Genomic DNA, 15,664 nt, shown 5'->3' with positions numbered 1-15,664 from the left:
AGCCAGAACTGGAGATTATGGATGTTTTCATACTAGAGATCTATTTATGCTAATCTTAACCACGTTTGAAGATCGCAGCTTATTTAATACGAGAGCTTTATTTATGTTACTTTAAGTTATGCGTGTGAAAACTGTAGTTTGTTTCGTATCAGAACTTTATTCGTGTTAATTTTAGTTTTGTTTGAAGATTGCAGCTTAATTTATATCAAAGATCTATTTAGGTTAATGTGAATTATTTTTGAAGCTTAGTTTCCATCACGTTAAATTTCTCTTAAAACTAATTAGAACTATATTTCAACCTTAAACTGCCTTTTACGACTGAGTTTCATTGAGGCTAGTTGGAGTTAGATTCATATTTTCTAGTTTTTCGACCTATAATTATTGACATTTTAAAGTTTCTCCAGCTACATTGAGTTGCTAGGGACGAAATTTAAAGTAGGTATCATTTTTTTTATTTAGAGATTTACTTAAGTTTATTTGGACAATATACCAAGTTTAATTTTTTTTTATTGTCAGCTCTGCTTAAAAGCTACTTTGAGCAAGTTGTAGTTGTATAGTTTTTTTTAAAACGTCGTAGTCTTGATAGCTGTTTGAGTTAATTTATAGATTTAATCACACCAGTTTAATAAAAAATAGCTTGAGTCAATTTCCGATTTGATATTATTTTGTTTTCGTGGCACAACTTTATATAAGTTACTACAACGTAAGTTTCAAACCTGTTGCACCAGATCTGCATTAAGTCAAATTTAGTATAGGTGTCAGGTTTGGAGCTTATTTTAACCTAAACCTGTGTATGGAAAATAAGTTTATGTCACATTTCATATTTCACTCACTCTTGAACATTATTGAGGCGTTAATAAAGGGGTTCGAGTTTGTGATTTCTTTCATTTTAAATCTCCATGGAAACTAATTTCAGCGAGGTTTCAAATCTCTAGTGTTGAAGCTGGTAATGAGATAGTTCAAGTTTATGATTTCTCTCACATCGAAACTCCATTGAGTCACTTTTGAGGTATAGCTCAAGTTTGGTATTTCTTTCACTCTAAAACTCCATGGAAACTAATTTCAGCGAGGTGTCAAGCCTCTTGTGTTTTTTCATACAAGAGCTTTATCTAACTTAACTGGAACAGATTTGAGTTTTGTAGGCTCTAAATATATATTTTTAAGTTAAAGTATACGCCCCCAATGGCGCAGCGGCATGTTTGAAGATTTACAGCACTAGAAACCGGTTTACGATACCCGTGGTGGGCACAACACAGATAGCCCATTGTGTAGTTTTGTGCTTAACTTACAAAAATAAAAAGTAAGGATCAAGTTTATATTAGTTTCTCACACGTTAAATATCTGAAGGTAATTTGAGATAGCGTTGTTGTTTATGATCCCAGCATGACTTAACGTATAGGACTAGTAATCCGGGGTCCCAGGTTCGATAAATGGTGCTGCTGGGTACTCTTCTCAAATCTGATTGTTCTCTTAACAGTAGTCGATACTGGTTGCTTCTTGGTCTGCCTTCTATCTGATCGGTTGTTCTATCCGCAGTGAGTAGAGCACAGGCATCTTTGTGCAACTTTGTGCTTAACAAAAATTCAAAAATGTTTATACCCTTTCATTCCGAAACAGGCCAGTGTGGTCATTTGGTTAATTTGGCCTTGTGGGTAGCGTTCCTGAGTTGCAAGTATTTGTTTGTTTAGAATTAATCACAAAGATGCACAATGAGTTATGTGTGCTCTGCCCACCACAGGTAACGAAACCCGGTTTTCAATGCCGCTGTGTCACTGGGGGCAGCTGTATATAATTACTTAAAAAAAAGCGACCTAATCGTGTTAGGGTTGTGTTTGAAAATTTCATTTCAAGCTATTTATACAATAGCAGTGAATGACGATATATCAAATGCTTTATTTTATAACCAGGTGCATTTTACAAGAATTGAATTAGAATAGATAAAGTGAGTATATAAAAATTGAGTGATACCTACATCTACACTTCAACCTTAGAATTCAGGTAGATGTAAATTTAGGCTACACTACAAGCAACTTTATGCACACCACTTTCATAGCCTGTACCTGTATTAGAAACTGAAATTGGCTTGACATTAATATTTCCAGTTTGCCATTCTTGTATATTTCTGAAAGACAAAAGTGCTCAGATAACAACCTTTTTCGAAAAACATTACTTGATAGCTGTTATCAGACAAATCTTGATGCCGGGTAACATTTGGAGAAGAAATATTGTGTATCTAAAACGGTCCTCCCAGAGGGTCAGCGGACGTTTTACGGACCTACAATGCTAAAGTCCGGGGTTTAAAACCTTGTGACTGGTAGAGCGCATACAGCCTTTGTGTAGCTTTGTATTAAAAACATACAAACAATAATCTGAAACGATTTAGTGAGTGCTTATACCAACGTTTAATGTATTACGAGATTGAAAAATGTGTTTATGTGGAATTAAGCGCAAAGCTGCACAATGGGCTATATCTTCTAATTTGCACGTTCGTAAAACAGATCATTTTTGTATATCATTGAAGAAAACTATGGTTTAATGGAAAAATGATCGACACAGTGTAATCCCACAATTATGTTTTATCTAACTGATAATGCAAAACCACCTTAAATTCACGTAACTTCACATGTTTAAAATTATAGCTAAGTAAGGGAAGTCGTTGCGAGTTGGTCTTTAAAAGTAAACATTCGAGTGAAATATTCGAGGTTATATATTCGTTATTGCTATCAGCACTGAAACATGCTGAAAATGTTAGCATAAAAACATATCTATGGATATGTTCGTGTGTGTGTGGGGGGTTATAATTCATAAAAAAATGCCCTCGATGGCTCACAACTTTAGTAATAGGTATTGATATAACATGTGTGAGAAAACAATAGTACAGGAGAATGTTTAAGACAAATGTAACATTGTGAATATTAATTACGTTTTAGGCTGTTTAATGTGTTTCTTTCTTTTCTTTTCGATCTTCTATAATAACTAGAAGAGGAGCTATAATCGAAACGATTAGACTTGTTAAACATTTAGCCGCGCCATATTAGCTCATATAATGATCGTGAGTTTTACAGGTACAAACTATTAGTTCATTGCTCTGTTATATCTTGACTAATTTGAGATCTAAATACAGTTTTTGATTCAGGAAGTCAAACCCCAAAAATATCAAATACCGCACCAGTTGAAATGATCCCAAGTATACAGACTGTAGTGTGGGTTACAAAATGTACCCTAGGTTTTGGAGGTGACTGCTGATGTAGGACCCACATCGGTAGTAAGTGAAGTTCATTCCTAGTGATCAGAACATGACATATCGTAGTAGTAAATAATATGTAGGTCGTATTAAATTGAAACAGCACTCTTCTGAAAGACATAGAACAAGCTGACATAAATAATGGCTAGGTTTGTTTAATTGTTACTACTAGTAAAACTAATGATTTGGATTAGGTATTATGGATGGAGAAGCAATTAAGGATATGGAAACCTTTATATATCTTAGTATAGTTAGTATTGATGGAGATATACGCAAAGAACTGAAGACAGTATTGGAAAAAAAGCTAGAAATTGGGTTAATGCAGGTTTATCTATTATGATGAAGATAATGTTGTTCGATAAGTTGATTCTTTAGGTTTTGCTATGTGGTTGTGCGACATTGAAAATATTAGAGGAAAGTGAGACTAGAGTGAGGAGTTTCAAGATTATCTGTTTGAGAAATATTGTGAAGATTAGATGGTCTGTTCATGTAACTGAAGAGAGAAGTAATCAACAACCAATTATAAAAAATATCAAGTTGTATAGCAGTAGATACTATGGGCATGTTCAGAGAATAAAGAAGAATAGGTAACCAAGGAAAGCGTTGAGCTGAAAGTAGATGAACACACAAGAACGATAGTAAATACAAACCTGGAGAGAATAGAGATTTGTTTGGAATTTCGTGCAAAGCTACATGAAGGCTATCTGCGCTAGCCATTCCTGATTTAGCAGTTAAAAAATGAAAGGTAAACAGTTTATCACAAACCATCGTCAACTCTTGCTGTGTTTTCTTACCAACGAATAGTGAGCATGGCTGTCACTTAATAATGCCACCACGTCTAAAAGAGGAGAGCATGTATGGTATAATAGGGATTCGAACCTGAGGCGCTCAGATTTTGAGTCAAGCGCCTTAACCATCTGGCAGTTCGGAGCCAAATGGTTTAAGGGTTCGTTTGAAGCTAAGTTACACAAAAGGCTATTTGTGTTCTGTCCACCACCACTATAGAAACCCGGTTTCTAGTGCTGTAAGCCCACAGACATTTTGCTGTGCCACTGGGGGTGAGGACGAGAATAGAGGATGAGAAACTGGTAGAAAACCGAAAGCTGCTTATGGAAAGGATTTATATGTATAATTAATACATTGAAATAATAATTATTTTAAGTATCTTTCCTTACTATTGTAATGAAATGAAACACACGTACTACAAAATGTTATGTTCCTCCAACTAAGACGCTACACACTTTTTCCATAAACGGCTGATATAAATGGCGTTTCAATCCATCTAACCTTATGAGCGAAAGGTCATGTTTGCAGCAGCATACAACGAAGGAAGGATGGGTGAAGTGCTATTAAACTTTCTTCTTGGTTTAAGTTATTATCAATCTTATTATTAAATAATATCACACACATTCCATAACGTTAGAGGTGGCACCGTTTACCCAGCTTTTTTGTTCTTACAACCTAATGTATTGCTTTTGGGAAACTATTTAAAAAAATACCTTCTACTAACTTCATAACGTAATTAAAATGTTCGACTTACAGTTCTTCTCGTAGGTTATCCTTATGTAAGACTTAAAATGTATCTTCCTACTTTATTAAGCTATTATATTTTGGTAACAAATCAATTAAGGAGACATTTCCTTTAGACAAGAGCTTCCTTCAGCCCACTTGTATTGCTCGCTACAAATACATAGTTGTTGGACTTCGCCCTTTTTACAGCTACAGCACTTAATTTTTCTTTGCCTTACATATCACGGGGACTCATAAATTAATACCACGGCGCAGACGATTTTGTCGGTGAACTTTTGATGTATGGTTTTCTCCACTTCGTTAGAGCGCTAATAAATATTGTACGTAATCAACATCTGACCTTGCTAATGATCGTTAGCATTAGGGATTTTTGTCTACGTTGTATAGTTTTATGTGCTTGGGCTTGTAGAACCAGTCATTAAAGTCATTAATCTACTGGTTCGGCTGAATTGATTTAATCCATTAGTCTGTGGAACGAGTTTTCATATATGTAATTATCGCTTGCTCAGTTGCTAGTTTTTATTCTGGTTTCTACGCTGTTTTATTCTTACCATGGAAATGTGAAACTAGTTCCTATTTTTTTTCCAAGACATTTCATTACTTTGATATTCTATTTTATTGCTCCAATTTTTACTCTAGCGCTCTGATATATCTGTAGGTAATTAGAACTTCGAAGGAAAGAGTATATCTAGATTATCTTTTTTTTTCTTTCTAATAACAAATTAATCTTCTAAATGCATATCCACTTTTAGGGGGGTAAGTCTCTAGCCCCCATCTAAATCATCATACCTCTAGGCCTAATATTAAAGTTGCAAGAAAGTTATTTGATTGTTAATAAAAAAGGAAAACGTCGATAAAAGTCACTTGAATTTGACAACTTGATATTCGTCCAAGACAAGAAAAAGTGTTTTAGATTTAAGGCAATCAGTAGAAATAAACTCTCTTTCAAAGGTTTTGTGTAAACGTCTTTTGTACAATGTTAATATATGAAGTTAGAAATTGTTTGACGCACAGTGAAAACCAGTTCGGCTAGTTTGGTTTCCCACTGGGTCAGTGATATGTTTACAGAATTACAACGCAAAAATCTGGAGTTCGATTTCCCGCGGTGGACTAAGTGCAAGTAGCCTACTGTGTAGCTTTGCGCGAAAAAACAAAACAACAACAACAGCAGCAAGAGTGTGATGACAAGGTTTCGATCTTATATTATCAACACTTGCACTAACAGATCGAAACATTGTTTCAAAACAAGCTCAAATAGTTGGATAAAGAATGCTAAGCCTTACAGAAGAAAAAAAAGAAAATGCAATTTCTTTAGCGAAAGTTTTTTGTTCTGCGAAACAGTATTGGACTTAGGAAATGAACATGTCGGTTAAACTTGGCATTACTTTTACTGACAAAAAAAGAAACATATATTTGCTGAACCCGAGTTCCTTTTTACGGATCATTCGAAAGTCAGTTGAAGAAACAATAACTTCAGTCTGTAACCATAAATTTTGACTTGCGGATTATTTGAAGGTTAGTGAGATCACTGTGACTGAAATCCGAATGTTCTGGACAGAGTTTAAATCAAAACGTAGTTCATCGACTTTCATAATATAAAGTAACTACTAAAGCAGGTGTTCACGTGTAGTGACAATTAAATTTGATCGAGGTCTATCATTTGCTTGTTTTTGAACTTTGCGTAAAGCTACACGAGGACTATCTGTGTTAGCATTCCCTGATTTAGCAGTGTAGACTAGAGGGAAGGCAGCTAGTCATCACCACCCACCGCCAACTCTTGGGCTACTCTTTTATCAACGAATAGTTGGATTGACCGTCACATTATAACGCCCTCACGGCTCAAAGGGCGAGCATGTTTGGCGTGACGGGGATGCGAACCCTCGACTCTCAGGTTACAAGTCGATGCCTTAACCCACCTGGCCATGCCTCTCGAAACCCGTGGTGTGTGGAGCACAGATAGCGCAATACGTAGCTTTGTGCTCAGCTCAAAACAAACAAATAAATGGAGTGTGTATTTTCAATTTACTACAACTCTCTGATAGCAGAGCTCTAAAAAACTGCTTTTATCAACTTTAGTAGTTATTATGCATCATTAAAAAATATGTTGAAGGCAATTATCTTTTGCAAAATAACCTGTGATTCATTTAATTTTTCTTGTGTGTTTTACTAATTTCATTTTTTAAACGTACGTGTACGGGTACCATTTATTATTATTATTATATTTACAAATTTTGGGGTTGTTACAGTTTTAGACACGATAGATTAGCTACAAAACGAAAAACAAAACAACTGAAATAATGTTAAAGTTCAGGTTTCAATTTGTCTTTTAAAGTGAAGGAATAAAAATCAGAATCTTAACGTTATAATCCTCCAAATCTACCACTGAGCCATCAGTAAATACGTTGTAATCAAATGTTTATATAGCGGTTTTCACTGTTCAGGCGAAGTGAATTCAGTTTTGGTTCTGAGCTTAATATTTGATAACATATGCAAGTAAAAAATATTTCTCTTTATAACGTAATGCCTCGTATGTAAATCTACATAATCACGTGCGATTAGGTTTAGAGATATTTTCAGAAAAAACACTTTTTCATGATTATTCTTGGAAATAACAAGATTTGTAGTAATTTACAAATGGTGAATTTTTCTTAAGCTTCCTGTGAATCGGTTTTACTGTGCAGCATTTTAGGAACAATAACGTGATCTAATGAGATGGTGAAAGATGGGGAAATGGCACGAGCTTAACGATTAGTAGAATGGTATGGGAATAGCTTAATTTTAACAGTAAGTGAGAGTACATAAGAAAGATGAATGTTAATTCAACAGCTACTGAGAGTATGTAACAAAGGTCAGTGTTCGTTCAACAGCTAGCGAGAGTATATAAGAAATTAATGTTAATTCAACAGCTAGTCAGAGTATATAGGAAATACCAGTGTTAATTTAACAGTTAGTGACAGTATATAATAAATTAATGTTAATTCAACAGTCACTGAGAGTACATAAGAAATATTAATATTAATTCAACAGCTAGTGAGAATATATTTTACCAGTGTTAGTTAAACAGCTGCTGAGAATATATAAGAAATATCAAGAATATTACTGTTAATTCAACAGCTACTGAGAGTGTATAAGAAAGGTCAGTGTTAATTCAACAGCTACTGAGAGTGTATAAGAAAGGTCAGTGTTAATTCAACAGCTAGTGAGAGTATATAAGAAAGATGAATGTTAATTGAACAGCTACTGAGAGTATATAAAGAATATCAATGTTAATTAAACAACTAGTGAGAGTATACAGTCATATGAAAAAGTTAGGACACCCTATGAAAGCCTGTGTATATTTGTAACATTTTTGGATATATAGATATTTAATCTCAATTTTAACAATACTGAGAGATTATAGGAATATAACTAAACAATTAAAACTGAAGAAAAGACTTTTCAAGATCTTCTGTAAATGTAATTCTACAAAAATGCATATTATAACTGAGGAGAAGTTAGGACACCCCCACATTTATTCCCACTTAAAATGGCTCAACTCACACACAGGTGTATCACACCAGGTGCACATGATTAGAAGATCGTTACTCAGCATTTTGAATGAGGCTTGCTCGATTTAAACCTCAGACATTTAGTTTGGTGTGCTCCTGACTGTTGAAGTGAGAGTGAGCACCATGGTGAGAGCAAAAGAGCTGTCTGAGGCCTTGAGAAAGAAAATTGTAGCAGCTTATGAGTCTGGTAAGGAATTTAAAAAGATCCCAAAGGATTTTGAAATCAGCCATTCCAGTGTCCGGAAAATAGTCAACAAGTGGAGGGCTTTCAAAACAACTGCCAACATGCCCAGGTCTGGTCGTCCAAGCAAGTTCACCCCGAGATCAGACTGCAAGATGCTAAAAGAGGTCTCCAAGCACCCTAACATGTCATCACGGACCCACAGCAAGCTCTGGCTACTGTTTATGTGAAAGTGCATGCTTCTACAATCAGAAAGAGACTGCACAAGTTTAACTTGCATGGGAGGTGTACAAGGAGGAAACCTTTGCTCTCTGAGGAAAACATCAAGACCAGACTGAAGTTTGCTAGAGTGAATATAGACAAAGATCAGGACTTCTGGAATAATGTTCTTTGGACAGATGAGTCCAAATTTGAATTATTTGGACACCAGAACAGAGGACATGCCTGGCATAAACCAAATACAGCATTACAGGGAAAGAACCTTATACCAACTGTGAAGCATGGAGATGGAAATGTCATCGTTTGGGGCTGCTTTGTTGCAGCAGGACCTGAACAGCTCACAATCATAGAATCCACCATGCATTCTACTGTGTATCAGAGGGTGCTTGAGGAACATGTGAGTCCATCTGTAAGAAAATTAAATCTGAAGCGGAACTGGACCTTGTAACACGACAATGACCCAAAAACATACAGTAAATCCACCAAGGACTGGCTGAAAACTAAGAAATGGAGAGTCCTGTTATGGTCGAGTCAAAGCCCAGATCGTAATCCCATTGAGATGCTGTGGGGTGACTTGAAACGGGCTGTACATGCGAGAAACCTTTCAAACATCTCACAGCTGACAGAATTCTGCATTGAGGAGTGGAGCAAACTTTCTTCAGACCGATGTCAGAGACTGGTAGATGGCTACAAGAAACGTGTCACTGCAGTTATTTCAGCTAAAGGAGGTAACACCAGCTATTAGGGGTTAGGTTGTCCTAACCTTTTCCTCAGTTAGAATATGCATTTTTGTAGAATTACATTTACAGAATCTCTTGAAAAGTCTTTTCTTTAGTTTTAATTGTTTAGTTATATTCCTATAATCTCTCAGTATTGTTAAAATTGAGATTAAATATCTATATATCCAAAAATGTTACAAAAATACAAGGCTTTCATAGGGTGTCCTAACTTTTTCACATGACTATAAGAAAGATCAGTGGTAATTCAACAGCTAGTGAGAGTACATATGAAAGATCAAAGTTAATTCAACAGCTATTGAGTGTATATAAGAAAGATCAATGTTAGTTTAATAGATAGTGAGAATAGGTGGGATAAATATCGTTATTTCAATGGTAAGATCGTGATTGTAACATTTTTAGTGAGAGCATATCGGACAAATAACATAACTTTAACAATTAGGAATAGAATATGGAGGAGAAAAGAGCGATTCTAAAAGTTAATGTAAGCATATATGAGAAGTAATTTGACATTAATATAAGAGCAGATGACTTCTGAACAAATAATTGGCCATTTATTCAATTATGAGGTGCTACAGGAACGAAGGTTATGGTCAGAGAAGTATTAACTGAATGTATTTTCAGGCTAAAACAAAGAATCTTATTCGCTAAGTAATGACGTTGATGACGAACAAATTGTATGTACCACTTAAAATGTCGATTTGACTCTAACGTCTTGAGAACTCCATCTCTCGATCCAATCATAAACCATATAAAATATAATGAAAAGTAACATTATTTTGACGTGTTGCTATTGGAGAGTTACAGCAAATTGTAATGAAACTCAGTTATATTAAGTAACAGATGTGTTTGATGGAAACCTATTTGCATTTAGTTATTTAACTCCCCTGGATGCACGTTAATGAAATGTAATACTAAGTAAAACCAACTAGTGCCAGAGAATTTCCTAGTTTACGTAGAAGTTCAATTTTATTTTCGATTTGCTTGCAATAAATTTATTTTATTTTTATGTAAGAATCGTGTATACGCTGTGGTTGCTATTGAATGGTAATTATTGTTTTTTTTCTATTCTAGTGTTCATCTATCACCTATTGACATCCAAGTCATGCACTTCTTTGTAATCTTCAAAATTTTCTACTGAAACGGAACATTTTTTCAAGCGACTGAGTTTTATCAGGATTCCAAGTCATGAATGTTTAATTACTTTGGCAGTAATTTAAACCAAACGTACAAGCAGAAAGGAACTTCTGACAATTTACAACTTGACTATGAACCCAAATGGTCAGTCAGCAATGTCTCCTGGAGATCAAGGCGCAGCCATGATGGGAATGATGAGTCATCACAGTGGAAGTCCAATGATACACATGCAGCCCCAACCTCACTCAACGCAACTACCCACCAGTACAAACACTAGTGGAGGGCGGTGCTGTGCTGGATGTGGCGGGAAAATCATGGACAGATTCCTGTTACATGCCATGGACAGATACTGGCACACGGGATGCTTGAAATGTTCGTGTTGCCAAGCAACTTTGGCTGACATTGGTAGCTCATGCTTCACAAAAGCAGGGATGATCCTCTGCAAAAACGATTATATACGGTAAGACACCCACGAGTCTATAATTATTGGTTTTATTAGTTTGTAAAATGCTGTTGATAATAAAGTACAGTGCGAGAAAATAACAGCAATCGCAGAATAGTACAGCCAAACCTCATGGGGGCTGGTGGTGCACAGTTACATGGGCGTCTTCAACCACTGTTTGTTACTATTATGGGGTCTCCGAGAGTCTGGGATAGGTTTACGAGAGCCTCTGGGCAGAACGTTTCCGAATTTTTTTTGTTTTCTTGTTCTTCCCTAAGGCAAAATATTTCATGATATTACTTTTCTGAAAGCTAATTTCCAGGATATGTATAACCTTCAATTGAACGGATTCTTTACGGCACAGTAAGCGATGGTCGCGATAGTTTGTAACTTTAGTTTTAAACATTGCAATTTAAATGCCGAAATCTGACAGAAAATTAGAAAACAATGTACCAAATATTTGTAATAAATATCATATAAACTGCAGATGACTTTTGAACATTCCTCACGTCTTCGGATTCAGAACTATAGATTTGTAATTTCACATATCTTTCTATTTCTCCTGTGAGTCAGAAGAAAATGTTTTTGTTTAATACCAAAATATAAGATTATTCTGAATTCAAAATGTACTAATAAAGAGTAACGTGGGAGGAGAAAAAGCAGCTTACAAGTTTTTTTTGACAAAATATATTAGGCGAATTGGTTTCTAATGTTCCTCTAAGTTTCATTGTATAAACCGTAAGTTTTTCAAGGACTTTACTGCATATAGAAAAATAGTGTTTCAAAGAAACTTGGTTCTCATCATTCATTTTAACTGACCAATTTTGGTGCTAATACGACAAACCTCTCGGGTTGTGACTTTGGATTACATAAAAATATATTTGAATTGGTGTTTTACACACCTCTCATTTTGAATCCGAAGTGGAAAAATTCAGAGGAGTGTGTAAAAAAATATTAGCAACTTGAGTGATTTTCAATAAAGGTATTTAATTTTGTCTTCAATTAACGGTTTCAAATATCATAATCTTATCAGGATTTTGAGTTACTTTGCTTGTGTTTATCTTTAGACGCGATTAGTGAGGATAATTTTTCACGTAATAAATAAAATCCACGATAACACGTTTACAGATTTGATTTACAACCGCACTCTTGAAAGAAAAAAAAGGTAAGGGTGTGCATACTATTTAGAAGGTAAGGGTGTGCATACTATTTAGAAGGTAAGGGTGTGCATACTATTTAGATTGAAAAATAACTGAGAAACACCTCTAACTATTACAGGTTTCTCATTCTATCTATTCAACCATTAAACTTGGTTCTGCTTTTAGCGAATCCGTTTACAAGCAATAAATGCCTTTGTAAGTAACATTTCTCTGTTCAACTCGACGTGTTCCGTTTTTCGCAAATACAGATATCTTGGAGTTCGTTTCCTTGTGATTTATTTTGCACATTAACCAGCTGATTAATGTGCAAAATGGTAGTGGTGGTTCATTATTTGTTTTTGCACATTAATCCCGACTGGTTAAACGAGCATAATACAGTACTTTGTAATGGTGGTCATATTTTTATTGTCAACATGAATTCCAATTTTATTCTGTAATGATGGCCGTGTGTCTTATTTTTATGGTACACATTAATTCCAACTGGTCAAACTAATATTGTAGAATATGTTGTAATGATGGTAATGATGTTAGAGTTATATTTTACTTTCTGCTGGCTAAAACAAGTATTCTCCTTCGTGTTAATTCACAGGGTCTTATAATGATGTAATGGTTTGTAAATGTGGTAAATGTGCCAGAACTTTATGTAATTATATATTACTTAAGGTAATTACTTTCCAGTTTTTTAAGTGATATGAATACGTTTTGAAGAAAATCGAAAATTCCTTTAAAAGTGAAGGTACCAAATTAATCATTGTGATCTATATCTTATGATCGGTTTGCATTATAAATCACATTATAATCACAGTTAAGGTTTATTTTGACTTAAGTGACATATCTTTCAATTTAATCTTGTTTAGCTTGAAGTATAGTAAGACACGTTTGTGTGTAATCGAATTCTATTGCAATATTTATTTATCTTAATCGAAACTCAATGTAGGCCCGGCATAGCCAGGTGGGTTAAGGCGTTAGACTCGTATTCTGAGGGGTGCGGGTTCGAATCCCCATCGCATCAAACATGCTCAGCCTTTCATTCCCATTATTCGTTGGCAAAAGAGTAGCCCAAGAGTTGGCGGTGGGTAGTGATGACTAGCTGCTTTCCCTCTAGTCTTACACTGCTAAATTAAGGATGGCTAGAGCAGATTGCCTTCGTGTCGCTTTGCGCGATATTTCAAAACAAACAACCATTCGAAACTCAGTGTGGAGTTTAATTTCGTTCAGAATTAATTATAATAATGACTGAGAGACATAAGGTATATATTATAACTTTGATTATTTTAAAAATTTATTTTCATATTTTCGCCTGTTAGTACGACTTTTAGATATTACTGATTAATTAGATTCACATCAAAATTATGTGTTGCTCTTGTGAGATTTCTTCGTGTTTTTTATGCAGTAGCCAAAACGGCCGTGATAAATTTACACTTTTTAATCTTATTTCGTCTTTTACATAAGTTGTTTTTTACGTCGATTAAATATTTTTGTCCACGCCTAAATAGGGCCTTTATTACTTTTTGTACGTATGCAGGGTTTGTTTACTGCGTCACATTTTATATAAAAACATTGTCTTACGACAATCGTTCCAACATCTACGTTATCTTTCGCACCGCCAACCACAATAACTTTAGTCATTTGTCTCTAGAAAGCCTTGTCATCCAGGTAACTAGGTTTCCTGCCCCATGTTGCTTTGATTATGATAACCTTTTCAAGCAAGGAATAACCCTTAGCTTACGTGAGAAAAGTTGTTTTTCTTACGTAGGAAAATCGAGAGGGACGAATTTTTTTTCCTCCAAATTAGCAGAAAACTTTCGTTTACAAACTTTCAGACTCTGATAACCAGAAACCTCATTATCATTTCTTCAGATTTTTTAACAATATAGGTAAACAAATGAAGATTTTGGATTGCATGCTTTTTTATTTCTATCTTTAAATGGTACTTCAGTTAGGCTTTGTGGACTACTTGGATTGCTTTAAAACAATGGTTATGCTCATTATTAAATTAAACACTCGGGTTTACTTTACTTTGTTGTAAGTCTTGTTAGTCTGAAAAGCTTTTCAATTTTGATAAAATACAAAGGAAGTAAAATTCATACCATACAAATCTGTACATGCATTTTATGTAGAAACACAGCTGCCGAATCCAGAACAACTATACACCTAAAACAATGGCTGAGTAGGATATTGTAGACATCAGTTGTTTAATATGAAATAAAACAATAATTACAACAGATATGTTACACTATATAAGTATAATCGTATAAAACACACCATAAAGTACACTAAAATGCCTAGCAGTTGAAAGATTAAGAAAAAGCAATTATGATGTCAGATAATAAAAAAAAGTAACTGACTAGATTTAGGCCTAGCACAATACTAGTTTAAATTTACTCCATTATATGATTTGTGTATATCTAGGCCTATTTTATTAACAGTTTAAATCTATTTCATAGTGACAATTTAGAGACCTAAAATGAGAAAGTAGGACATTTAGATAACTAATAATTTTAGAAGGGTGTTAAAACTAAACAATTTCCTCTTTAGTGACGTCATTTATGAGCAGATATATGGGATCCCCTCTGGGTTCAACGATAGTCAAAAGTTTTATATGCTATCATATAATGAAGTAAGTTAAACTAGTAATGTATCCTAACTACTCACCAGCAAAACTCGTGCAGTAATAAAAAAAAAATGGAATAGCATACATCATAAGCACCTTAAAAATTACTAACACAGTGCTTGTAATTCTAATGTTTTGAGCAATATAACCTAATAACCGTTTTGACGGTTTTAAAACAGACCATTATAAGTTATTAGCTGTCAGTAGATTAAACCCGTAGTAAAATTAGCAGAAAGAAGGAAATGTTTTCGTTCCAAGAACATGAAAACATTCTGAATAACTTCGGGTTTACTGGAAGTGGAATCGGGTTTACTGGAAGTAGAAATTCTGCGTCGCGCTGTGAAAACTATGTCTCAAGATTCGCGTGCCCTTACTACCAAATCACGCACCATATTTTGGGACTGTGGGTGTGTTATAAGAGTAATGGTCAAGTTCCACTATTCTATTATTGTAGGTAATGAGTGTTGTTGATTAGCTATCTTTCCACTAGTTTATCCGTTCAAATTTGGGTTGGCTAGCACAGAAAGTCATTGTGCAGCTTTGTAGAAATATTCGAAAAAAAAAAGCAGGACACAGAATCAAAGTTCAAAGGCGTGGTTCTTAGGGTTATCTGTTATCAAACGTTTTCATTGTCAAACATTTTTGAGTGGCGCGAAGCGTTATTTAAATCGTTCCAAATTTCTTAACTGATTAACAATATGAGTTTCATTGAATCTTTAAAAATAAACTTAACTGATAAAGAATGAATTACACTCGCATCTTCATATAGAAACGTTTGATTCTAAATAACATGTCACCGAGAAACTATTTTCTTTCATCCAATATTTTTTCTATAAACACGTTTAATTGTTT

General features: G+C 34.6%; 1 protein-coding gene across 4 annotated transcripts in view; it reads left to right on the top strand.

The window, feature by feature from the left end:
- LOC143230836 (LIM domain transcription factor LMO4.2-like) overlaps positions 1-15,664 on the top strand; it is a 121,409-nt gene that overhangs the window by 38,175 nt on the left and 67,570 nt on the right. For all 4 annotated transcript variants that reach the window (XM_076465055.1, XM_076465052.1, XM_076465054.1 and 1 more), the window contains one exon: positions 10,534-11,056. In XM_076465055.1, the coding sequence (XP_076321170.1) occupies positions 10,728-11,056 (329 nt within the window). In that variant the 5' untranslated portion in view covers positions 10,534-10,727. The remainder of the gene's footprint in view (positions 1-10,533; positions 11,057-15,664) is intronic.

Source organism: Tachypleus tridentatus, chromosome 10 (assembly GCF_004210375.1).
Source record: "Tachypleus tridentatus isolate NWPU-2018 chromosome 10, ASM421037v1, whole genome shotgun sequence".
Lineage (NCBI taxonomy): Eukaryota > Metazoa > Arthropoda > Merostomata > Xiphosura > Limulidae > Tachypleus > Tachypleus tridentatus.
The sequence above is the reverse complement of the archived record's forward strand: the minus strand, read 5'-3'. Positions and strand labels throughout refer to the sequence as shown.